This window comes from Quercus suber, unplaced genomic scaffold (assembly GCF_002906115.3).
Source record: "Quercus suber isolate HL8 unplaced genomic scaffold, Cork oak 2.0 scaffold_608, whole genome shotgun sequence".
NCBI lineage: Eukaryota > Viridiplantae > Streptophyta > Magnoliopsida > Fagales > Fagaceae > Quercus > Quercus suber.
In genome coordinates this window covers 357,510-382,822 of record NW_027070051.1, presented here as the reverse complement: position 1 = coordinate 382,822, position 25,313 = coordinate 357,510, and the positions used below count along the sequence as shown (strand labels likewise).

General features: G+C 37.5%; 1 protein-coding gene and 1 long non-coding RNA gene across 4 annotated transcripts; both read left to right on the top strand.

Moving 5' to 3' along the window:
• Positions 1–537: 537 nt before the first annotated feature.
• LOC136064010 (uncharacterized) lies at positions 538–8,154 on the top strand. Its single transcript, XR_010625659.1, has 4 exons — positions 538–801; positions 881–912; positions 2,200–2,360; positions 7,837–8,154. It is a non-coding gene; the product is annotated as an uncharacterized LOC136064010 (long non-coding RNA).
• A 7,803-nt stretch (positions 8,155–15,957) lies between these two features.
• On the top strand, positions 15,958–24,491 carry LOC112018083 (putative disease resistance RPP13-like protein 1). 3 transcript variants are annotated; one of them, XM_065765117.1, is made up of 8 exons: positions 15,958–21,473; positions 21,649–22,132; positions 22,587–22,690; positions 22,848–22,980; positions 23,150–23,212; positions 23,588–23,663; positions 23,864–24,001; positions 24,116–24,491. In XM_065765117.1, the coding sequence occupies exon 1, from the start codon at positions 17,221–17,223 to the stop codon at positions 21,418–21,420; it is 4,200 nt and encodes a 1,399-aa protein (XP_065621189.1). In that variant the 5' UTR covers positions 15,958–17,220; the 3' UTR covers positions 21,421–21,473; positions 21,649–22,132; positions 22,587–22,690; positions 22,848–22,980; positions 23,150–23,212; positions 23,588–23,663; positions 23,864–24,001; positions 24,116–24,491. The 3 variants fall into 3 exon arrangements, with proteins under 3 accessions (XP_065621189.1, XP_023906357.2, XP_065621190.1); XM_024050589.2 differs by having other exon boundaries at positions 23,142–23,212; XM_065765118.1 differs by lacking the exon at positions 23,864–24,001 and having other exon boundaries at positions 23,142–23,212.
• The last annotated feature ends 822 nt before the right edge of the window (positions 24,492–25,313 follow it).

The window sequence follows — 25,313 nt, the reverse complement described above, 5'->3', positions numbered from 1 at the left end:
TTTTTAATTAAATTTAAGTATATATTGATCATTTATTTTAGAAAATTAGAAATTGAAAAAGTTTACTCAAAACAAAAGATTTTGCAATTACTGCATACATGGGTATATGACAACAAATAAAATGAATATGCATTAAGGGTCAAGTGTTTCTTTTTGGTGCCACGTAGCCCTGTATATAACAGTTGCTGCCCATAAATATTTAGCAAAACTTTTCCTTAAAATAGTTTACTAAAAAAAGCCTTTACTTTTTGTACTTTAAATTTTTACTATTTTTTATTTTTATTTATTTATAAGCTAAGATGATTTTTTTTAACTCTTAGGTCCGTTTGGGATACAATTTATTTTCCTGAAAACTAAAAACTGAAAATACTATAGCAAAATAATTTTTAAATGTATAAATAGTGCCTAAGACCCGTAAACAATGCGTGAACAATCCACTCGATCTTCTGTACAATAAATTCATGTACATAAACAATACAATTATTGTTTATACGCACTAAAAAAAAACAAGCAAACATAAATCTAAACACCCCATTAATTTCCACAATTGATAATTATTGCATCAATTACAGTATTGCACATGATCTCATCCAAGTATTTCTTTACCGGCTCCTCTCATAAATTGACAATAACTCCAACAAACTCTTTTCATTTTTCCTATTTCATTTCTCTGATTGTTGGCATCAAGGACTCCTCCTTCGTTTACACCTGCAAGACTGCAACTACCTATTCATTCTTAAGCTTGAAGGCACCAAACACGCCCCATTTATCTCTCTAATTGTATAGCTCACGAAAAGATAGGTATGAATCAATTATAAGCTTAATTTTCTCTTTGATTTTATTATCATTATTTATTCTTGTGTGTTTTCTTTAATCCCAGCACTTTCTGGCCGATTTTCACTACAACCACAGGTAATATGGATATTTTTAATTCGATTTGATTCACCCTTTACAAAATTTTAGGTCCTTGTATGTGTAAAAATATTTTTCATTTGCAATTTTTTTTTTTTTTGGTTTAAAAAGGATATGCCTTAGATCTCTATTTGTTGCAGATGAGATGAGTTTTTGTGGCAATATGTTAGATTTGAGTGGTTTTCTTCAAAAACAGCAACAACTGTCCCCGAAGTTCAAACTCTAAAATTCCTTTGCAACGAGACCTCTCATCGTAATTTAAACTAAACTAACTCAAAAAACAGAGCTTTTGATCATCAACCTTAATATTTGTTTCACTATTATATTCAAAATACAAATTTTTTTCACCCTCCAAAAATAAATAAGTAAATTTCATTTTTCCTCCCTCTTACTCTCTGAGCACCTTCTTCCTGTACCTTCAGCAACAACAAAGAGCAAAGCAAACCCAAATTTCCTTTTCAAAGTAACTGTGTCCATCACCAATGTTTTTTCTCAGGACTTCCATCAAATACATACCCATAACTAGATCAATCACATACCAACCCATAATCCAACGGAAACTCATCAGATAGAATAAACCAACATACGTTGGGAGCAAGTTTCATTGTTGTTGGATATACCATACGACAATCTATGGGTTTACCGTTTGATTTATGGCCGAAGATGACAACAAACTTAGTCTTAACACAGACTCATCCTTGCTCTTTATGGCGCGAATCCACAACAATAAACAGTCTTTTTTTTTGGGTTGAACTTGAAACAATAAACTTATTAGTCTTGACACAGAATCAGTTTCCCATTAAAAAAACTCAGAACCAATCCTTCACAAACAACGACCAAGTCGGCTTCCACCACCAGCTCCGCCGTGGCCAACGTCAAGAGAGAGCTCCGATCTCTGCCGTGGTGGTCTGATTCGAAGAGAGAAAACAGAGGTACAGGTGGGAGAGCAATTCTGTCAAAGGAGAGAGAAAACCGAATATAAAATGATATTAAATTGGTTTGACGCTGTAGCGTGGTACTGTTCATCGCTACTTTTTTCGGGTTGTATAAAAATACATGTTGCAATTGCGGCACTATAAGAAAATTTTTTTAGCTTTTTCCTGCAGTACACAGCAATTTAGCTAAAAAAATTTAGCTTCTTTCTACTGGAACAAAAAGCTAAAAAAAAAAAAAATTTATTAACTTCTCTTGTTAAACAAATATTTTTTTCATTTCTTTCTCTCTCTCCGGCTTTTCTTCTTTCTTCTTATTTTCCTCCTCATTTTTTTTTTTCTCTACCCGTCTTAGTGCCTCCCTCATCCTCAGCCCTGATGGAGCTTGATTTCTGGGTTTCCGCCATATGAGCTATTCTCTCTCTCTCTCTCTCAAAGCGACACCCACAACAGAACACAACACTTCAGAAGTGAGCGTTGAGTCTAAGCCTTCAACACTTTTGCTGCATCTACCAGGTAACCCACTTCGCTATTTTCTTCAGTGGGTTTCTCCCAAAAAAAATATATATTTTGGGTTTCTTTTTTAGTGCTTGATTATAGAGAATTCACTTTAATTGATACTTTTAGCCTTTGGGTATTGCTGTTTTTTTTTTTTTATTATGGAAGATGTTAGAGATATATATTAGACATATTAGCCCAATGTAATAGGCCCAAGCCCATTCCTGCTTGTACTAGTAGTCTAAGGTTTAGTCGCCTATATATACTCATGTTAGGGTTCATTGTAACACAGGTTATTGTACTACACTCCTATACAATAAAGATGTAGCCCTTAAGGGATTCCTCCGTGGATGTAAGCCGTCAAGGCTGAACCACGTAACCCTCGTGTTCTTGATGTTCCTATTCTATGCTTCCTCTTCCGCATCCACTCTAGCATACACAACATGGTATAACACATTGCGTTTGATAATATTGTCCATTTAACATGGTATCAGAGCTAATATTCAACATGGTATCAGAGCCAAACTTTGTTCATGGCATCAAACAAACATCTCCAGCAAGCAAAGAAGATTCTCACGTGCACACCACCATCAAAAGTCACACATGCTTGTCTGCCGGATCTAGACTCCACGGCATCTTGCAGCCACCATGGCTCAGTGCTGTGTCCAAAATCCACAAACTCAAGCAAAGCCGTGACTTAACTTTTCAGATCTGTGCAAATCCATGCCTCGCCTGATGAAACCAATACCACAGACGTGCTCCACTACGTCCGGCGACCAAAACCCAGAAATCCGGTCACCCGAAGCCTAGCCATTCGCCTCCACGCGCCACAGTTGTCTCCGGTAAACCTCCCACGCGCCGCCTCAGATTCCTAATTCCAGATCGTCTTCTTGGTACACGTGCCGCTCCTACGGCCTCATCGTCGACCGATTTACAGAACCTGAAATTTCGGCCGCCATCTGACCCAGCACGCGCCCTCACGCGCCTCTAGGATTTCGGGCTTCTCCTCCACGCGCCGGTGAACATCGCGCGCTCCTGCCACGCACCGGAAAACTGATGCTGACGTCATATGATGACGTCATCTTGCCACGTCAGCACCACGCAAGCCCTTGCCACGTTAGCCCTAATCCAAGTCAGCACCACGTCATCAGGATGAGTCAGCGTCTCTGCAGCCCGATCCGTGACCCGATCCGGAAAACCCGGAACCGACCCGGTCCATGTAGCCGTTGACTTTGACCCTGATCTGTTGGCTTTGACTTTTTGCGTTGACCTTTGACCAAAAGTCAAAATTTTCAAAAGGGCCTATCTTGCTCCGTTTTTCGCGTAGATTCCAATTTTGGACTCCGTTTCTTCATTTGAAACTCCGAAATTGGTCAATTGGCACATTCTTCATTGTGGTTTCTTCAAAGGCATTCTTCAAGGCATCTTCTCATGCTTATCCAACCTCAAGCCTTCATCAAGCTTCTGCCTTGAGTTTGAGGGAGGGTGTTAGAGATATATATTAGACATATTAGCCCAATGTAATAGGCCCAAGCCCATTCCTGCTTGTACTAGTAGTCTAAGGTTTAGTCGCCTATATATACTCATGTTAGGGTTCATTGTAACACAGGTTATTGTACTACACTCCTATACAATAAAGATGTAGCCCTTAAGGGATTCCTCCGTGGATGTAAGCCGTCAAGGCTGAACCACGTAACCCTCGTGTTCTTGATGTTCCTATTCTATGTTTCCTCTTCCGCATCCACTCTAGCATACACAACATGGTATAACACATTGCGTTTGATAATATTGTCCATTTAACATGGTATCAGAGCTAATATTCAACAGAAGAGAAAGTGTTTTTTTTGTTTGGGGGGGGGGGGTGGTGCCTCTTGGACTGTTCATGTCTCGTGAACAGTACACTTAGGCTTTTGAACCGTAACTTTTTGAACTGTTTATGCGTGCAGACCACACTTGCAAAGACATTATGTATTGTTTATGCACGGTTTACAAGACTCACAATCACTTTATTTAATGAAAAAAATATTAAAAATGGGTCTTACAGTATTATTTACGCATTTAAAAATTATTTTGTTATAGTGTTTTTAGTTTTCAGCAAAATAAGTTTTATCCAAACAGATCCAAGGTGTGGTTTGAATACGAATGATTGCTTTTTTTCTTTTTTCTTTTTTTTCCTTCAGCGCCTCTTGTACTGTTCATTGGACATGAAAAGTTTAGGCTTATGAACAGTAATGCGCACTGTTTATGCACGTGGATTACCCTGTACAGAGACATTGTGCACTGTTCACGAAACCCACAACCACTTTATTCAAAAAAAAAATATTAAAAATGGGTTATATATTTAAAAATTATTTTACTACAGTGTTTTCAGTTTTCAATTTTCAGCAAAATAAGTTTTATCTAAATGGACCCAAAATTGTAGCTTTTGAACATGATTTGTTTGGATTTTATGTGATATGAATGGAGTAAGAGCAAGGTCTTCATTTTGATCCCCTTCGACCTTTCTTGCCATATGGGGTTGTTTTCTTTTCTTTTAATTTAGTTATTTGGTAGAGTTTCTTGAATTTCATGAACAAATTTATGGGCTTTTTATTTATTATTTTATTTTATTTTAATGACCAAATTTAGAGCTCATATGTATGATAGTCTTCAACTCTTCATATAATACCTAAATGTCCGAAAATAGATTGTGATTAGTGATTTTGTTTGGTTTGGATTGAGGAAAAAGATTGAGGATTTGGATTTTTTTTTTTTTTTTCCTGTAACTGGTGGTGGTGGTGGATATTTGTGCTGTGTTGGTATCTCTTTTTTTTTTTTTGTGGATTTTTTATTATTATTCTAATGAGTTATATGTATTATTTTAATCAAATAGCTAAAAATATAAATCTATTGATGTTAGGTATGAAGAGGTAAAATAGATAAAGTGACTTTTATAGGTGTCAAATTTTTTAGCTCCACTAGGCTAGCGTAAAGTAAATTGATTAACTTGCACAAATTATATCATTAGTACGAAGAGAGATGACAACTATAATGATGTTTAAAAAAAAAAAAAAAAAAAACCTATAAGGATGTTTAAACCAATTTGTCATTTAGGCTTGACCATAGCGATAATGCACGGACCACCCTGAAAATCTTCATTTTTTCCAATTATTAGAACAGTAGCATTTGGGGATGGAACCGGTTACTATTTTACCATCTAAATCCCGCTTTATTTATTATACTAACTCACTTTAAAATACACTTTACATTCCAGTTTTTATTTTTACTTATAACCCGTTAAAATCACCAAACACCAAACAACTAAACTAAAAATCAACAAATACCCAAACAAAACCCAAAGGCACCGCTACGATCAACGGATCAACCTGTAGTGAACCCATCTCCACTACCACCATAATAACCCTCCATTGCCACCACCATGAACTTGTAGATGCACCGCTACCCACAACAAAAAAATCAAATCAAAGCAAAACTAAAACCCAAACCCAATTTGAGAGAGAATTGGAGTGGGAGAAAGAGAGAAAATCAGAGTTCAAAGCAAAGCGAAAACCAAAAAAATCGGAGCTATATTCCCACAACAAAGAATCGGAGCTATATTCCCAGTTACCCACAACAAAAAATCAAAGCAAAACCTAAACTCAAACCCAATCTGATCTCGCCACCACCACACCGTCCATACCGATTGTCGTCGTCGACCCTAATTTGAGATAGAGGCTGATCTGAGAGGGAGGAAAGAGACAGACATCGAAAGAGAGAGAGGGGAGAGAGAAAGGAAGATGAGAAATGAGATTGAGATTGGGAGGAGAGGAGTACTATGATTGAAAGAAAGAGAAAGTGATCTTTTAATAAAATAAAATATTTTAGTTTACAACCTCAGCTATAGTAAGGTTGTATGTTTACAACCTGACTGTTCACAGTTGCCAAAGTTTTTTTTGAAATACCAACTCGAATGGAGCATCATTTTGGCTCAACTTGGGTTGGGAGTTGGGGGGGGTGGGGGGGTTGGATATAAGAATTTAGATTTTAATTCTATAATTTTAAGGTGTTTGAATTTTACTCCTAAAGTTTGGATGTGTTTGAATTTTACACCCTGAAATTTCAGAATTTGGGAGTGTAAAATCCAAACATCCCCAAATTTCATGAGATAAAATTTAAATTCTGAAACTTCAAAGTGTAAAATCTTTCAGAGGTGTAATTTGCAATGTACCATAATTAGTTTGAATATTTGGGTCATGATATCTTTTTCATTCTCTTTAGTTTTTAATTTTTACAAGTTGCTACATCCCGTTTTTGCCATTGTTTGCAGCCTAGACTTGCATTTAGGATTTAAAGTTTCAATTATTTTGTTCAATTTGTTGCATGCTTCTTTATAGAATTAATTTTGTTTGATTATTCATCACTATGGAAGATTAATTAACATTTTACTTCACTTCTTAATTTTTACTAGGCTTTCCTCTATAATTTTAATGAACACGACAAGCATGGGCATTGTATGTGCTGCAAAAACTAGTATCATTAAAAATAGCTTGTCACAATTGTCTGTTTGAGTGAGTTTCTTTTTCCCTTTCAAATTTATTCAATTTATTTAATTTATTTACTATTGTAAACAAACACACAAACATTTCAGCTACTAAATTCCTTCTTCCCCTCCATCCAAAAAAAGCTTCCATCTCCCCTAAGAATTTCCCCTCTTAAAATGCCAAAAGTGTAAATTAACTATTATGGTAAGTGGGAAGTGTTCAATAGATATCACAACCTACTTTCGATATTGATTAAATATTTTTTTGATAAATAAGAAGAACTTGTATAAATAAAGCTACTTTATGCAAAACAGCGCAAAGAAATCAAAAGGTATTAACGAGAACGAAACTAGGACTTGAAGTTAGGGGGCAAAAGTATAAACAATATATATATATATATATGAAACTCTAAATAAACATTCATTTAGTATTAATAAACTATCAATAAAGACAAATACACAAAATTATTACTTTTTAATTATTACAATGTAATTATTTATGACAATGGAACTTGCCATTTTTTTAAATTTTCGAAATCATCTATAATTGTATCTGTACTAATTGTCGCAACGATATCTCTTTCAATGAATAACATCATAGGGCCTGGCAAAAACTCATATTTCATTTTGTTGCAAAGGTTAGTTTCAATTATTTACCAAAAAATAAATAAATCTCTTTCATTTTTTAAAAGACAGTAACAGACAAAACACTATCAAATGCACAGAACACACATGGCCAACGGGTGATGTGTTACAGTGTTAGTCATAAGGCTTACAACTATTATTTATAATAAAATATTACTTTTAGCTTTATTAAAGAGAGAAAGAGAAATACAGAGCAGCTATTAGAGAGATGCGTATATGTAGTACAGCTGGTTTTATATTATAGTGAATCAACTGTATTGTCACCATGTCATGTCAATGAAACTTCAATTCCTTGTTCTTTTTGGTTGACACGTTTCCATGACTGACTAGGCTTCTCGAGATGCGCCAACAAATAAAGTTCGGGCAAGAAGCTTTAAATTACTTCTCTGTGATTGGTGAAACATCAGTATTAACCCTTATATAGTATCAAGTCTCAATTGTTGATCGACAAATTGGCAGTTTTTTATATTCTGGTTTTCTTCCCCTCCTATGGTGCCAGCATCATTTGAGCCTAGGCCCGGGTCACCTGTAATATAAGTTACATAACAATAGTTCTCCGGTTGCTTTTGTGATCGAATTTTGCCAGTATTTCATTTGATCTTGGGTTGCTTGAACTCCATGATCAAAACTTGACCCCTGCTGGGTGTGTGCATTGCAATCTTCAAGTATTTCTTTCCCTACTCTTGTTAGTTTATGCTACATTGACCATCTTTACAACAGACAAAGCGCACTAGAAACTGAGGAATCAGTTCCTTTACACAGAAACCTGCTGAGCATTGCACAGGCTTTCATTGGCATAACATGTTGAGTTTTGTGCAATTTTTCTCTGTCAAAAATTTGAGGCCTGGCTACCTCGGATTAGTCGGATTAGTCACATAATTCTCTAGTTTTTTCATTTTCTTGGTTATCATGGGAGGTTTCATTTTCTTTTTTGTTGAATCCAAAACGTTTGAATTTTCAGTGGAGGAGGGAGGTACTTACTACATGTTACATATACATGAAAGAAATAAGGATTCTCTCCGGTCGGTTTTCATGGGTAAAGAGAGTGCTAAACGTTTGCTAACTTATGTAGAGGATCTCATGTCAATACTGCTCTTGAAAATTTTGCTAGAACCTTCAGGGATGGTAATAAGGTTTTTATTTTGCAACTGGGATTCAATGCACATGGAAGCTTTCTTATGATCTCTGATCTTGTTCATGGTCGTCGGAAGGGCCTCATCATTGTACCGGAAGGAAAGCTGGGTAGTGGGTAGAAAGGATTTGGATTTCATCTACGTAAGGCTATTGCTTCCGACACACTTGTCGTCAAACCGCCATCTCAATTTGTCCTGATCCCGACAGTACAAAAGTTCAGACAACAAAAATCCTTTTTGTTAACAGTGGTGGATGGTGATCGGAAAAACAATGGTGGAAGCGGAAAAGGAAAGCAATTAATGCCCAATATTCAAAATTCAATCAAATCAAGCTTAAGCAGTTAGAACCAGGATTCGTGCGATAGGGGTGCTGGGCAGGTAAGCACGGTTCCTGGGGTTGAATTCACGCTTGAAATAAAGGACGACGCTCTTAATGGTGCTAAATCTCCTTTGTCACTAGAAGTTTCTTTAAGTTTGGAGTGTGGGCTGAATGGTAAGTGGGAAATTAAGTGCTCCAACATTAAGGAAGTGGGTTGTGTAAGTCCTTGTAGTGTTGGGCCCACGCAAGCTGTCTTTAGGCCCAATGCACTTGTTAAAGCTATTCCACTTAACCCACCTCATGTCCATAAATTTAAGCCCAAGCCCACTTTGGTCTGGTAACCCAAAAGAAAAGAACTGACCACCAGGTCTCTCCCGATGTGAGAGACCCAACCTCCAGGGAAGTCTTCGTTGTGTCCATACAAGAGACCCAACTAATCTTCGTTGTGTCCATCGATAATGCCGCTGATGTTGTCGATGGTCTTCGATGTCGCTGCTGCTCAATTTCTCAACTCAGATAAGATCGATGAAGCCAGGTATGAGTTATCAGTGCTGATTGACTTGAATCAAGTCTTCAATGTAGTCGAGTCTGAGCTTCTCGGCTCTAACGAGTCCGATAAGGCCAGGAATGGGTTGGCATGTACCACAGATAGCAATGAGAGCTTAGAACGTGACCTCCGATTGATTCTTTAGGAGCATTCCAACAATATAGTCTAGAAATGGGGGAATTTAGAGCAGTGGGTACTTGAATTACGTGATGGGAGGAGGGTTGCAGTTCCGATTTAGATCTCTTTGCCTCGGTGTGAAGCTACAAAGGTATTGGAAAAGCAAAAACAACTGGCCTTAGTTTCATTGGAGTCTTCTGACGTTACGAATGTGTCATCGGCTCTTATTGAAAAAGATGAAGTATTGGTGGAGGATTGGTTTCAGATACCTACTCGGAGGAAGCTAATCAGCCCCCAGATGTTGAATCAATTGCTTCTTCTATACCTTTGGCCATGGCAGAGCAGTCACTTGTGGATGTGGAAAGTTTTGTGGGTGTGGATACGTTAGAAAGTCGGAAACCTTATTCCAACTGGTTTTAAAAGAGATTCAATAATTTCGATAGCTTTCTTTATAACGACAGAGCCCCCACAGTTCCTAACTGCCGTGTGCACATACTTCAACCAGGCTTAGGCCCCCGAGTTTGCACAAGGTTTTACCCCAGAAGCTTGTGAAAACTTGGGGACCTAAGCCTGGATTGAAGTATGTGCACACGGCAGTCGGGAACTGTGCAGGCTCTGTTGTTGCAAATAGTATTAGAGTTGAGGTCGGCTCTCCTTTTGAAGGTGTGGTAGGGTGAGCGAATTTAAGCCCAAAAGTCCTAATCCCACATAGCAAAGTGAGTGACCAAAGCAACGGATTATAAGTGATGGACAACCCCTAACATGTACGCAAGCTTTTGGGGTAAAAGCTTGTGCAAACTCGAGGATCTAAGCCTGGGTTGAAGTATGTGCACACGGCAGTCGGGAATTGTGGGTGCTCTGTCGTTACAAATGGTATCAAAGCTAAGGTCGGCTCTCCTCTTGAAGGTGTGGTAGAGTGAAGGGATCTAAGCTCAAAAGTTCTGATCCCACATCGCAAAATGAGCGACCAAATCAACGGTTCATAAATGACGGGCAACCCCTAATGTGTGCACAAACTTTCACCCCAGAAGCTTATGAAAACTCAGGGACCTAAGCCTGGGTTAAAGTATATGTACACGGCAGTCGAGATCTGTGGGGGCTTTGTCGTTACAAATGGTATCAAAGCCGATGTCGGCTCTCATTTTGAAGGTGTGGTAAGGTGAGGGGATCTAAGCCCAAAAATTTTGATCCCACATTGCAAAGTGAGCAACCAAAGCAATGGTTCATAAGTGATGTTAACCCCTAATGTGTGCACAAGCTTTTACCCCAGAAGCTTGTGAAAACTCGGAGACCTAAGCTTGGGTTGAAGTATGTGTACACGGCAATCGAGAACTATGGGGGATCTGTTGTTACAAATGGTATCGGAGCCGAAGTCGGCTCTCATCTTGAAGGTGTGGTAGGGTGAGGGGATCTAAGCCCAAAACTCCTAATCCCACATCGCAAAGTGAGCAACCAAAGCAACGGTTCATAAGTGATGGGCAACCCCTAACGTGTGTACAAGCTTTTACCCCAGAAGCTTGTGAAAACTTGGGGACCTAAGCCTAGGTTGAAGTATGTGCACAGGGCAGTTGGGAACAGTGGAGGCTCTGTTGTTACAAATGGTATTAGAGCCGAGGTCAGCTCTCCTCTTGAATGTGTGGTAGGATAAGGGGATCTAAGCCCAAAAGTCCTAATCCCACATCGCAAAGTGAGCAACCAAAGCAACGGTTCATAAGTGATGGGCAACCCCTAACGTGTGCACAAGCTTTTACCCCAGAAGCTTGTGAAAACTCGGGGACCTAAGCCTAGGTTGAAGTATGTGCACAGGGCAGTTGGAAACAGTGGGGGCTCTGTTGTTACAAATGGTATTAGAGCCGAGGTCGACTCTCCTCTTGAAGCTGTGGTAGGGTGAGGGGATCTAAGCCCAAAAGTCCTAATCCCACATCGTAAAGTGAGCGACCAAAGCAACGGTTCATAAGTGATGGGCAACTCCTAATGTGTGCACAAGTTTTGGGGTACAAGCTTGTGCAAACTCGGGGACCTAAGCCTAGGTTGAAGTATGTGCACACAATAGTTGGGAACTATGGGGGCTCTGTCATTACAAATGGTATCAAAGCCAAGGTCGGCTATCCTCTTAAATGTTTGGTAGGGTGAGGGGATCTAAGCCCAAAAGTCCTGATCCCACATCGCAAAGCGAGCAACCAAAGCAACAGTTCATAAGTGATAGGCAACTCTTGACGTGTACACAAGCTTTTACCCTAGAAGCTTATGAAAACTCGGGGACCTAAGCTTGGGCTGAAGTATGTGCACACAGCAGTCAAGAACTGTGGGGGCTTTGTCGTTACATCCTTGGCACGTCCTTTGAGGGTTTGGAAGATCAAGCAACAGAATTTTTATAGGCCGTTGAAGCTAAATTAAATCGGAGGGCTGAGGTGAATAAGAAAACATGTGGTTTAAAAGGTTCGGGGGTGGAAGGTTTAAGAAAGTTGAAAGGGTTGTTTAGTTCTATTAATTATGGCTCTACATCTGCTATGCGAAGTGGTATTAATAGGAATCGGGTTCTTTCTGTTGCTCAATGAATTTGAAGCTTCTTTCCTGGAATGTCAGAGGGCTGAATAAAGTTGACAAGAGGCTTCAGATTCGTAACTTGTTGCAATCCTGGAAGGCTGATATTGTGTGTTTGCAGGAGACCAAACTAGAGTAGATTACTAGAGGTATTGTTCAAAGTATATGGAGTTGTCCATATGTAGATTGGTTGTACCAGGGTTCAGATGGTGCTTCTGGAGGTATTTTATTGATGTGGGATAGATAGGTTGTGGAAAAGGTGGAGGAAGCAGTGGGGCATTTTTCGGTTTCATGCAAGTTTAAAAATGTAGGCGACCAATTGAGTGGGCTTTTATAGGCGTATATGGGCCAAATTTAAACAAAATGCGTAGGTTGATGTGGGAGGAACTAACCAGGCTGATCAGTTGGTGGGATTTGCCTTGGTGCCTCGAATGGGACTTTAATATAATATGTTTCCCATCAGAGCGATTGGGAGCTGCTAGCTACTCCTGGGCTATGTATGGATTTTCTGACTTTGTTTCTTTGCATGGGTTGATGGATATACATATGGAAGGGGGCCTTTACACCTGGTCCAACATATCCTCAGCTTCTTGGCTAGATCGGCTACCATCACACTTTTGGTAGATCACTTCACACAGTTCACCCAAAAAAGGATGTCTAGAGTAGTTTCTAACCATTTTCCTATTTTGTTGAAGGGTGGGAGTCAGGGAAGAGTTAGAATTCCTTTTCGTTTTGAAAATATGTGGTTGAGGGTGGAAAATTTTGTCGACAAAGTGAAGAAGTGGTGGGCATCCTATTTGTTCCAAGGAACCCCAAGTTTTATACTAGCTAAGAAGTTGGCTACCTTGAAGTTGGATTTAAAAAAGTGGAATAAGATTGAGTTTGGCAATGTCACATTTAAGAAACAAGACCTTTGGAACAAGCTGAATGTTTTGGATGCTAAAGAGGAGACTCATAGAATAACAGCTGAGGAGAAGTTAGAACAAACTAATCTTCGTATAGATATTGAAAAGTTGGCTCTTATGGAAGAGATCAGTTGGGGACAAAAGTCTAGGGTGTTGCACTTGAAGGAAGGGGATGCCAATACCAGATTCTTTCATAGAATTGCTAATTCTAACAGAAAAAATAATGGTATTGAAAGCCTAATGGTTAATGGTGCCTTGTCTTCAGATCAGGGTATAATTGCAGACTACATTACTCATTTCTTCATGAATTTGTAATCTGAGCAGCAGGTTGAACGATTGTTTCCGGATTCGTTGGTTTTTCCAATAATATCTGGCGATAATGCGGATTGGTTAGAGAGAACTTTTGAAAAGGTAGAAATTTTTGATGTCGTTTAGAGTTTTCATGGTGATAAATCTCTTGGACTAGATGGCTTCCCAATTGCTTTTTTCCAAGCTTGTTAGGGGATTGTTAAACCTGATCTTATGGCCGTATTTCATCATTTTTTGCCAATGGTCAGTTTAAGAAAATTTTAAACGTAACTTTGATTACTCTCATTCCTAAAAAACATGCAGCAAGTAAGATTAGGGATTTTCGGCCCATTAGTTTGGTTGGGGGGGGGGGGTTTATAAAATATTGCTAAAGTCTTGGCTAATCGGCTCCACGGTGATGGGGGATATAATTGAGCATCTCAGAATGCTTTTGTGAGGGACAGACAGATCCTTGACCCTGTTCTTATTGCTAATGATGTCTTGAAGTAGATTGAAGTCTAGGGGTCCGTGGGTGATTTGTAAGCTGATGTTGAGAAGGCTTTTGACCATTAAATGGAGTTTCTCTGCAGATGTTAGAAAGAAGTGAGTTCTCTGCCAAATGGAGACAATGGATCTTCTTTTGTCTATCTAAGTCCGTTCTCCATCTTGATTAATGGCCCTCCTTGTGGTTTCTTTGGTACACTAGAGGTTTGAGGCAAGGTGATCCATTGTCTCCACTTTGTTTGTTTTGGTGATGGAAGCTCTTGGAAGAATGTTGGATAAAGCAGTTCATGAAGGACGCATGTCAGGATTTAGTATGGGTAACTTGGAGGGAAGATCCTGGCGGTGTCTCATCTCCTTTTTGCGGATGACACGCTAATTTTTTGTGAGGCTGATTTAGAATAGATTTTGATTCTTCGTATGATTCTTATTTGGTTTGAGGCGGTGTTGGGTCTAAAGATTAACCTGGGCAAGTCAGAATTGGTTCCGATTTGGGTAGTCCATAATATTGACCTTTTCCTAGTTGTTCTTGGTTGCAAGTAGGGTTCTCTCCCTATGAAATATCTGGGTCTTCCTTTGGGTGCTAAATTCAAGGATAATTTGGAATCCTATTCTGGAGAAAATGGAGAGGAGATTGGCAGGTTGGAAGCGCTTATATTTATCCAAAGGAGGTAGAGTCACCCTAATCAAAAGCACCCTATCTAATTTACCCACTTATTTTCTATCTTTATTTCCTATTCCTGCTAGTGTGGCTAACCGAATTGAGAGGCTCCTATGGAATTTCTTATGGGCAGTTTTGGAGATGATCCTAAAATTCATTTGGTTAAATGGACTACTATTTGTGCTCCTATTTCTTCGGGTGGCTTAAGGATAAGGAAGAAAAGACTTTTCAATGAAGCTTTACTTGGGAAGGTGTAGATTTTGGATTGGTGCTACATGTGTAAGAGAAATGGTGAATCGGTTGACCATCTATTCCTTCATTGTCCTTTTGCTATGGATCTATGGTCTATGGTTTTGGGTTTATTTAGAGTTTCTTGGGTTATGCCGCACACTGTATTGGGGCTATTAGGGTGTTGGCAAGGCAGCTTTAGTCGTCATCGAAATGGTTTTATTTGGTCCATCATTCCTCATTGCTTATTGTGGTGTCTTTGGAGGGAGAGGAATAGTAGATGTTTTGAAGATATTGAGAGATCTATTCCGGACCTCAAGCTACTCTTTTTTAGAACTTTAAGGGATTGGTTGTTTGCTTTGCAAAATCAATCATTCCCTTCTTTTATTGATTTCCTAGACTCTTGCAATTTTTGTATTTGATCTCTTATCCCTTGTTTACTCCCTGTGTACTAGGGTGCTCCTTTTTTATATCAATATATCTTATTACTTATCAAAAAAAAAAAAGAAGAGAGAGAAGAGAGAGAGAGAGAGAGAGAACAATCACATTTTTTGGAAGAGAATGCGAGACAAATAACAAAATTATATAAAAGAAGATGAGTAGAAGAATATTCAAAAGAAAATATATAGTTGTAAACACCAAATTATCTAAGTCATGTTATGTAATAGAATAACATTAAATCATTCTGTAATTTCATAGGATAATATGCAATAAACAAATAAAATTAAATTAAAAAGATAAAAAAATTTAAATTTAACTAAATCAAATCAACCTAAAGTAGAGTTAAACATAAAAATTCATCAATCTAAAGAATTAAACATCCACCAAAAGAAAGAATATATATATATATAGAGAGAGAGAGAGAGAGAGAGAGAGAGAGAGAGTATTCACTTTTTTGTGTGAGCAAAATACAATTGAATGGAAGAGAAAATAACAATTTTTTATAGTAAAAAAAAATGGGGGGGGGGGGGGGGAAGAAGAGTGAAAATAAAAGGGAGATGAATGGATAGAGAAATTTTAAGGTTAAGAAATATTACGGTGAATGAACAACCAATGGACATATGCTTATGCTTGATGTTGAATATTTGGTGTAAATGTCTTTTTTGTTTTTTTTTTTTTTTTTTTTGGGAAGGGAGGGCGGTTGGTTTTAATGGGTAGTTGCAGATGCATAATTGAATTCAGCTTGTAAGAGTGATTTTTATTTATAAAAAAAAGGGTTTTTTTTGTTTTTGTTTGTGGTTTTGTTGTGTAATGGATGGTTATGGATGCAGAATTGTCCATGAAAATATGCTTATGCTTGGTGTTCAATGTTATGCTATTAAATTCTAGGACTGTTAATTGTGAATTCAAATAGTTAGCCGGTTGGGTTTTAATGGAGTAAATGGGGAAGGTGAATGGGTTGTGGTTAGCTTAGTCATTATGGAGAGGATTCTACATAATTTATCCCCAAAAAAATGTGGAAGGTGAAAAATAAGAAAACATTCAATGGATAGTTGAGAGCAATTGAAAATTTATAGTGTTAAAAATAACATAATTAATTGTAGGGGTGGCAATTTAAGGGTTTGACTTGAAAAGAGCTAATTGGGTTCGAAGGGGGAAAATGAAGAGTTGAGAATTGGAAGATGGTTGAATTAATAGTGAGTTGGATTTAACGAGTTAGAGAATGTATAAAATTGCACTATTTTTTAATATTTTAATACTGTTTAAAAAAATGAAAAAGAAAAGAATGCGACATGGCCGATGATGTGGCTCAACTGGAGCGTAGTAATAATAAATTCTACATTTTAGTTTTTAGATATGAGATATGCTATATCCATAACATTTTTACAACATATTCATAACAAATCACAAGTAGTTAGTTGTTATTAGTTCAAATTTGAATCTAATACTATGATTACTTTTTTTGCTCCAACAATAACAACCGGTAACAACCTACTATTTAGGATTTGATGTGAAAATATTATGAACATCTCGTTTCTCTTTAGGTATATATAGATATATTATACTATATAAATTTGTTTGTACTGATAAATGCTTTCGGCAAAAGAAGAAATGAAAAAGATAAAGGCTTTGTATATCTATTGTTTGAATTGATGTTCAAAACTTCCCATTGACAGATTAAGCAACTTTAATCATGGTTGCCTTACGAAAGTAAAAGCACTGATACTTACATGATCTTTCAATTATTTTTTAGCATTCCACTAATAAAGCAGTTGAGCTTGGCGCTCTCCATTATGTAACTTGATGCTTTATATGCTTTTGAAACTGCGTAGGGTAAAGAAAGTGTTGCACAGCAAGGCCAACGATTGAGAAAGCAAAAGAAGAAATAAAAGTAAAGAAAAGTCTCACAGATTTCTTGAACTTTCACAAAACAAACTAAACCTCTTCAGTCTTCACTCCTAACACCATTTTCTGAGTAGTGCCTCTTCGGTTACTTCATTTCCCATATTTCCTTCTTTCCCTCGAACCTCATGTCAATCATCGGAGAGGCTGCTTTATCCTCTTTCTTTGAGGGGCTGTTTGACAAGTTAGCCTCCTCTGATTTGTTGAAGATCTTTCAGCAAGAGAAACTTCATGCTGACCTCAAGAATTGGAAGACAACGTTACTGAAAATTCGTGCAGTTTTGGATGACGCAGAAGAGAAGCAGATGACAAGCAGGTTGGTGAAGATCTGGCTGGTTGAGCTTGAAGACCTGGCTCATGATGCAGACGACATCTTAGACGAGTTTGCTACTGAAGTTTTGCGGCGTAAGTTGAATGCAGAACCCCGCACAAGGAAAGCACGAAAGTCCATCCCTGCTTGTGTGGGTTCCAATCCAAGTTCTGTAATGTTCAATGCCAATATGCGGTCCAAGATTGAAGATATCGACACAAGACTGCAAAACATTGTGACAGACATGAATGGTTTGGGATTGATAGAAAGTACTGGGAGAAGGACGAGAACAACAAGATCCTGGGTGCCCACTACTTCTCTGGTGAATGAAGGTCATGTTTACGGCAGGGATGAAGATAAAAAGGCTCTTGTCGACTTGTTGCTGAGCCATGAATTAAGTGATGCTCAACTCTCTGTGATTCCCATAGTTGGTATTGGGGGATTGGGTAAGACAACTCTTGTCCAACTAGTCTACAACGATGATGATGTGAGCCGTTATTTTGATTTGAAAGCATGGGCAAGTGTTTTTGATGATTTTGACATTGTAAGGGTAACAAAAGCAATACTAGAATCTATCATTGCTCCTGAGACTTACGATGTTGATGATTTGAATTTACTACAAGTCAAATTGAAGGAGAAACTATCTGACAAGAAGTTCCTGTTCATTCTGGATGACGTTTGGAATGAAGACTACAATGATTGGACTAAACTACGTAGTCCTTTTGAATTTGGTGCACCGGGAAGTAAGATTATTGTTACAACTCGGAATCAGGGTGTTTCATCAACAATGGGAACTACTTCAACTTATGAATTGAAAATTCTGTCAAATGATGCTTGTTGGCATGTACTTTCCCAGCACGCATTGGGGGCAATGGATTTTACTATGCATCCAGAACTTGAAGAAATTGGTAGGGAAATTTTACATAGGTGTAAGGGTTCACCTCTTGCTGCAAAAGTACTCGGAGGCCTTCTACGCACTAAACGCAATAGTGATGAGTGGAAAAATGTGCTAAATAGTAAGATATGGGAAATTCCTGAGAAAAGCAGTATTCTTTCAATTCTTAAATTGAGCTACCTACATCTTCCTTCACATTTAAAAAGGTGTTTTGCATATTGCTCACTATTCCCAAAGGGTTATGCATTCGAGGAGAAAGAGCTCGTCTTGTTATGGATGGCAGAAGGCTTGGTTCAAGAAACAAAAGGAAACAAGCCAATGGAAGTTGTTGCTAGTGAGTATTTTCGTGATCTACACATGAGATCGTTTTTTCAACAATCAAGCAATCATGAATCACTATTCATCATGCATGATCTCATTAATGATATAGCTCAATGGGCAGCAGGAGGCTTGTGCTACAGATTGGAAGATACAATGGGTGATGATAAGCAATCCAACATTTCTACAAAGGTACGACATTTCTCTTACATTCGATTTGAGTATGATGGAATCAAAAGGTTTGAGAACTTCCCCAAAGATGTGCACTTACGAACCTTCTTGCCAATACCAATAAAGGAGAGTGGCTACTTATCAAATTATGTTCCTAATTGTTTGTTGCCACAATTAAGATACTTAAGGGTATTATCTTTAGGTGGATATAAAACCATTGAGCTACCAAATTCAATTAGTGATTTGAAACACTTAAGATACCTCAACCTTTCTAATACTTCAATTAGAAGTTTACCAAAATCAACAAGTTCTTTGTACAATTTGCAAACATTGATATTGAAAGGTTGTTCTCGCCTTAAAAATTTACCAGAGAAAATTGGGAATCTAGTCAATCTTCGACATCTTGATATTACAGATGTGAATTCAATCAAAGAGATGCCAATGGGAATAGAAAAATTAAAGAGTCTTCGAACTTTATCTAATTTTGTTGTGGGGAAAGATGCTGGATCCAAGATAGGAGATTTAATGAACTTGGAGTTTCTTCAGGGAAAACTTTGTATTTCAAGCTTGGAGAATGTGCTTGATGCAGAGGATGCAAGAAAGGCCAATTTAAATGCTAAGAAGAGTATAGAGGCATTGACGATGAAATGGGAGAATGCACTAGATGATATACAAGATGAAGGAATTGCAATAGATGTTCTTAACATGCTACGACCTCATAGAATGGTGAAAACACTTTTCATTGAGGGTTATGTTGGTGCAAAATTGCCAACGTGGTTAAGCGATCCTTCATTTTCTAATATGGTGGAGGTAAGAATTGACAGATGTGGAAAATGCATGTCCTTACCTGCTATTGGACAACTACCCTCACTTAAATACCTCATCATTGAAAGAATGGCTAGGGTACAGAGTGTCGGTCCTGAGTTTTATGGGGAAGGTTACTTGAAGCCTTTTCGATCCTTAGAGACACTTCGTTTTGAGGATATGGAAGAATGGAAAGATTGGATTCCTTGTGGAGTTGAGTACGAAGAATTCCCTTGCTTGCGTGAGCTTTCTATCTCTCGATGCCCCAAATTGCAAGGAAAATTGCCCCGCCATCTCCCATTGTTGGAAACATTTTCTATTCATGAATGTGAGAAGTTGGTAGTTTCAATTCCAAGCCTTCCAATACTTCGTAAATTTGAAATTGTGGGATGCAAAGAGGTGAACAGAAGCACAATTGAGTTATCCTTACTAAAGTCAATGGTTCTTTCTATTTCAGATTTGAAAATCTTGACAGAGGAGTTCATGCCTGGGTCAGCGCAAGTTGAAACTCTGGTGATAAATGATTGTATGAAATTGAGATCTCTATGGCAAGATAGGTTCATGTCCCTAGAAACACTAGATATCATATCGTGCCCGAGTCTCCTAAACATCAACTGCTTGACGTCGAGGGTAAAGGCATTGAAAATTGAAAGTTGTGGCGCTTTAAAATCCTTACCGATATCCGATTGTACATGTCTTGAATATGCAACTATTAAGAATTGTAATTCTTTGACGTTCATTTCAAGAGGCCAGCTACCTCCAACTTTGAAGAATCTAAAGATAGAATTTTGTGAGAATTTGCAGCTTGTGGTAGACATGGAAGGAGAGGCTTCTTCTTCTTTGGAGAATCTTAACAGCAACAACAGCAATAGCTATGGATCTCTGCTGGAGCACTTGGAGATTACGTATTGTCCATCTCTAAAATGCTTATGGGCCCTACCTACCACACTTAAATACCTTGATATCCGGGGATGCTCAGAGCTAACATTCTTATCATCAAGTGACCAGTTACCTACTGCCCTTAAACGTCTTGTCGTAAGTCTGTGTCCGAAACTGGAGTCAGTAACATACAAGTTACCAGCGTCTCTTGAGCAGCTTGAAATTGGGAAATGTGAAAAGGTTAAATTCTTACCAGAGGGTATACACAAACTCTGTCATCTCAATAAGATCGACATATGGAGTTCTAGTATTGTTTCCTTCCCGGATGGAGGGTTGCTCCCCACCAGCCTGAGTTTGCTTTGTGTAGCAGGTTGTAAGAAACTGGAGACCTTACCCAACCTCACCTCTCTTCCACAATTAATCATATTAGAATGTCAAAGCATGAAATCCTTTCCGGGAGAGGGTTTCCCCACCAACCTAACATCACTTACGTTGTCAGGGGTGAATATTTGTAAGAAAATATTAGAGTGGGGATTGCATAGACTCACTTCTCTTACATATCTCTGGATTGGTGGTGGATTGCCAGATTGGCGGTCATTTCCTGAAGAGGAAGATGGGAAGTTGATGATGATGATGCCTTCCTCTCTCATCAATCTTGTAATTGAAGATTTTCCAAATATAGTATTCCTATCCTCCAAGGGCTTTCAAAACCTCTCTGTTCTTGAATATTTGTCAATCTTATATTGCCCTAAACTTGCATCCCTCCCAGAGAAGGGTCTGCCTCCCTCACTTCTAGATCTACGTATTGCGGAATGTCCACTGCTGAAACAACACTGCAAGAAAGGAAAAGGGCGAGAGTGGTTCAAGATCGTCGACATCCCTAATGTTTCAATTTTCTGCAGCTCTGATTTTTGGAGCTGTGTCAATGAAGAGGAGGAGGAAGAGGAGTAGCAGCAATTATGTAAATCAGAAACAAAAAAAGTATAGATATCTACTGCTTCCAGGTACAACATATACAAAGCAATTTTTTTTTTTAGGGGGTTAAAATGCAAATTGCACCTCTAACTTTGGTTGAAATTTATTTCAATCTTCTAACTTTACTTTTGTCCAATTGAGTCTTTTTAAGTTTCAAACACATGATTTTGAAGTTTTTTACCCTAACCTAGCAAATTCTTGCAGTGCTGTAACAGAGGCTAGCTTCTGGAATCCGAATTGTTCTCAAATTTTCAAAATAAATTAATTTTTGGGTAGTATATCGATATCTCTTTGGGCTATTTGGAAATGCAAGAATCTATCCATGTTTGAAGTGATGGTTGTCAATGCTTCTCAAGCTCTTAACTACTACAGCCCTATGCTCACGATCTTTCAGGAAGCAATGACTTGGAATCATTCTCTAAGAAGCTATAGACCTCCTTGTGCAATTAGATCTGATTTGTTGCCTGTCAATTGTCGAGTGTGGTAAGTGTTGATGTTAATGGCAGTTAGTATTAAAAGAAAGAGTTGCTGCTGAGGTGCAAGCTTTGTCAGACAATTCATGAAGTGTTGTTGTGGAATGCAAACACCAAACCGGGAGATACGAGCTTTTAAGGCATTGCTGTGCTGCATTTGCAATTTTCTAAGCTCTGATTTCATCAAGTCCCTAGGCAAATTCTCACTAATGATCGTAAGCTTGCCAATTCTTGTGCCTTTCTTTTTTCTTTTCTTTTTTTAACGTTACTTTCATGTTAAACATCATATGTATTAATGGCGTTTTTTTTATTTTTTTATTTTTTTCTGCCTTTTGGCTTGGTATCCCCCCCCAAAAAAAACCATCAAGCTTACAGAATATAATTAGTGATGCCAATGACTTGTAACTAGTTTGGCCAAAAATTGTGGTTTGAGACTTTATTTTTAGCCAAGAAAATTAAAATAATCACTTAGCATTACACATTGTGCTTAAAAATCCGATATCATAGCTTCAAGATCTAAATACCACCATGGTGAGGACTGTAATTTATTATCTAGTAAGGTCATCATCAATATTTTTTCTCTTTCAAAAATTTCTAGATAGTGAAGCATGAAATTTTAGCTTTCGATTTGTACTTTTTTTCTAACTCAATTTCAATTCAAATTTTCAGCTACTTTACCATTGATATTGGATGTAAAGTGGACCATTTACCCTGCTTTACATTGATTTATTGGAATCTTGAGGAGAAGTGCATTAGCAAAATTCGGAGATCAGGTGATAACATTTTTAGTTGTGATAATTTCTTATTGTTAACTATGAAGATCTATTGCTATTCTAAAGTTTATCAATGAGGAAGACAATTGGATTGAAATGCTCTATTTGGGCTAAAGGTTTTAATTGATTGATTTCTTCTTTTTTCTTTTCCTCAAAGATCATGTTCACTTTCAAGGATTTTGAAACGGACCTATAAAAGGGACACAATGAGAAGGAAGGTTTGTGCCGTAAATCTAAGGCATTCTTCTCAGTTTGCACATGCCCTCTATGAAAAGTTGATACTTGTTCAGGTTATTTTTTATCTTTTTTTATCTACATTGATAATACTTCTTAACTTGTAGTCAGGCACATATAAAAACCCTCCCACTATTCTACCTGAATCATCAATTCTTTTTCTAATTTAATAGTTCCATTTAGTTAATGTGTATTAATAGGAGGGACTTTGTTGCAGTCTTGCAGATATTGAAAAAAAAGAAGCATCATAGCTATTGATAAGGATCCATCCCCTGCGACTACCAGAAGGTATAATATTGAAAACAACACCCAAGAACAAATTTATATCTTGCTGAATATACAGAGTTTTTCAAAAAAAATTCTAGTTATAGGATAGATTTGAGATTTATATAGAAATGGAAAATTTTGGCTTCATATTTTTACATGTCATTTGGAAAGTTAGTCTCATGAGATGATTCACGTGATTATGTTTCACTGGAAACAAACTTCTCTACTATTATTTGATATTTAAAAATAAAATTTCATTGTTGAAGATGGAACTGGGAGAATGCTTAAGGCACATATTATTAGCCAATTGTTTAATCCTGTTTTTTCCTCTTCATTTCCATGTTCCTCTCTGCTGCACATTGCATGGTCTGCTCGGCATTGTGGCCCAAACTCCAGTGAATTTGTAGCTGAGGAAAGAAGGCATTCTGGTCTCAAAGGGCAAACAGCCAATGAACTTTTCATCTGTGTTCATGTAAAGTGTCTCTTTCTTTGGCCTTATTCAGCTTTTGAAATAACAAGTTAGAGATAACTACTAGAAATATGTGTTGGAATTTAATATGTTTTAATTTAGCGTATTCCATGGTACTTTTATTTCCATAAATGTCACATAGCAGTATAGAACAAAAAACTAAGGTCTTAGTCATCACTTAATTTTTGTTCGTAAAATTTCAGGCAAGTTTTTTCGTTGATCATTCAAGCCAGTTATTATAGATGTTCAGAACCAGTGAGAACATGTAAATGGAAAATCAATTCAACTAGTTTGGAAAGTCTGGTGACTACAAATATTTTTTTGTCTTCATTTCAATTTAGGTATATATGTGCCACTGCTCTACGTGTTCTGTTTTTTTTTTTCTTTTTTGGTCTTGGTGAATAGGATAGTGCCTCCACTTCCTTGCTAACTGTTGATATTGAATTTCTCCACAGGCATCTGTAATTCCTACAACAGGCTTTGGGAAGCAAGAACTTCGTAATGCCATAATGCTTTCTCTTTTTCTTATGTGATTTCCCTGCCCTTCAGTCCTAAGGATCATACACTACCTACCAAACTTTACCAACTTGTAAATTGTAATTTTTCTCCTTTTAAGCATGTATTTTAATGAGAAGTCTTGTTAGCCTTACTTCACAGTAATGATTGGAACTTATAGTTTTTAATTTTTTTTATTTTTTTTTTTTTACTTGAGGGGTGTACTAAAATGTTGCTGCTTGCTTTATTCAGTAGCATGTCCTATGGAAGTTCAAAAAACAGGCTCTTCTTGACATATGAAAATCAAATGAATATTTAAATTTTACTTAGTTGTCATGGAACTTCTCCATGTGCTTATTTGACAATAAACTTCGTTTAGCTCACCGCAATAAAAGTTAACGGATATAACCAATCTATGTTTAACATTCTCTATTTTGTTTAACAAAATTTTATGATGTGTATTGTAAGAGTAACCCTGGCTAATTTAGCTTCTATTCTTTTTAGTTAAGTACCTATGACTAAAGGTATGTATTAGGTAGCTCATATTGCTATTTAAACAATACAGGTCCTCTTTGTTTGTTACCAGAAACACAATCGCTCTCTTTATTCGGATACATTGCATGGTGCGCAATCAAATCAATTGGTGAATATCATGCAATACATGAGAAGAGCTGTCTTCAGGAACATATTCTAACCAGGCTTGGTAGTCAACGACTGATTTAGCCTTCTTAGCAAAAGCATGAGCAACAGAGTTGCCTGTGCGTTTTTTACACAGGAAAAATCAACCTTTCTAAACCCAGAACACAAGCTTTTGCAATCCTTAATTACATGACCACGTTAGGCCCAACACCTTTCAGTATGCTGTAGCATGTCAATGATTATTTTAGCATCCCCTTCAACAATGAGCTCCAGAATACCAATTTCTGCTGCAAAAATGATGGCTCAGCAACAGGCTAATACCTACATTTCCTCGACAGTTTGTGGTAGAGGGATCCACTGGGATAGAGCACCAATGGTTCTGTAACACCCCATAATTTTGACACCAATTTAATTATTATACCTAAATTATAAAGAGGCCTACAATTAAATAGATTAAATTGAATTGGGTCTAAGATATTAAAAATAAGATAAATACTATGGAATATGAAGCCCAAGTGT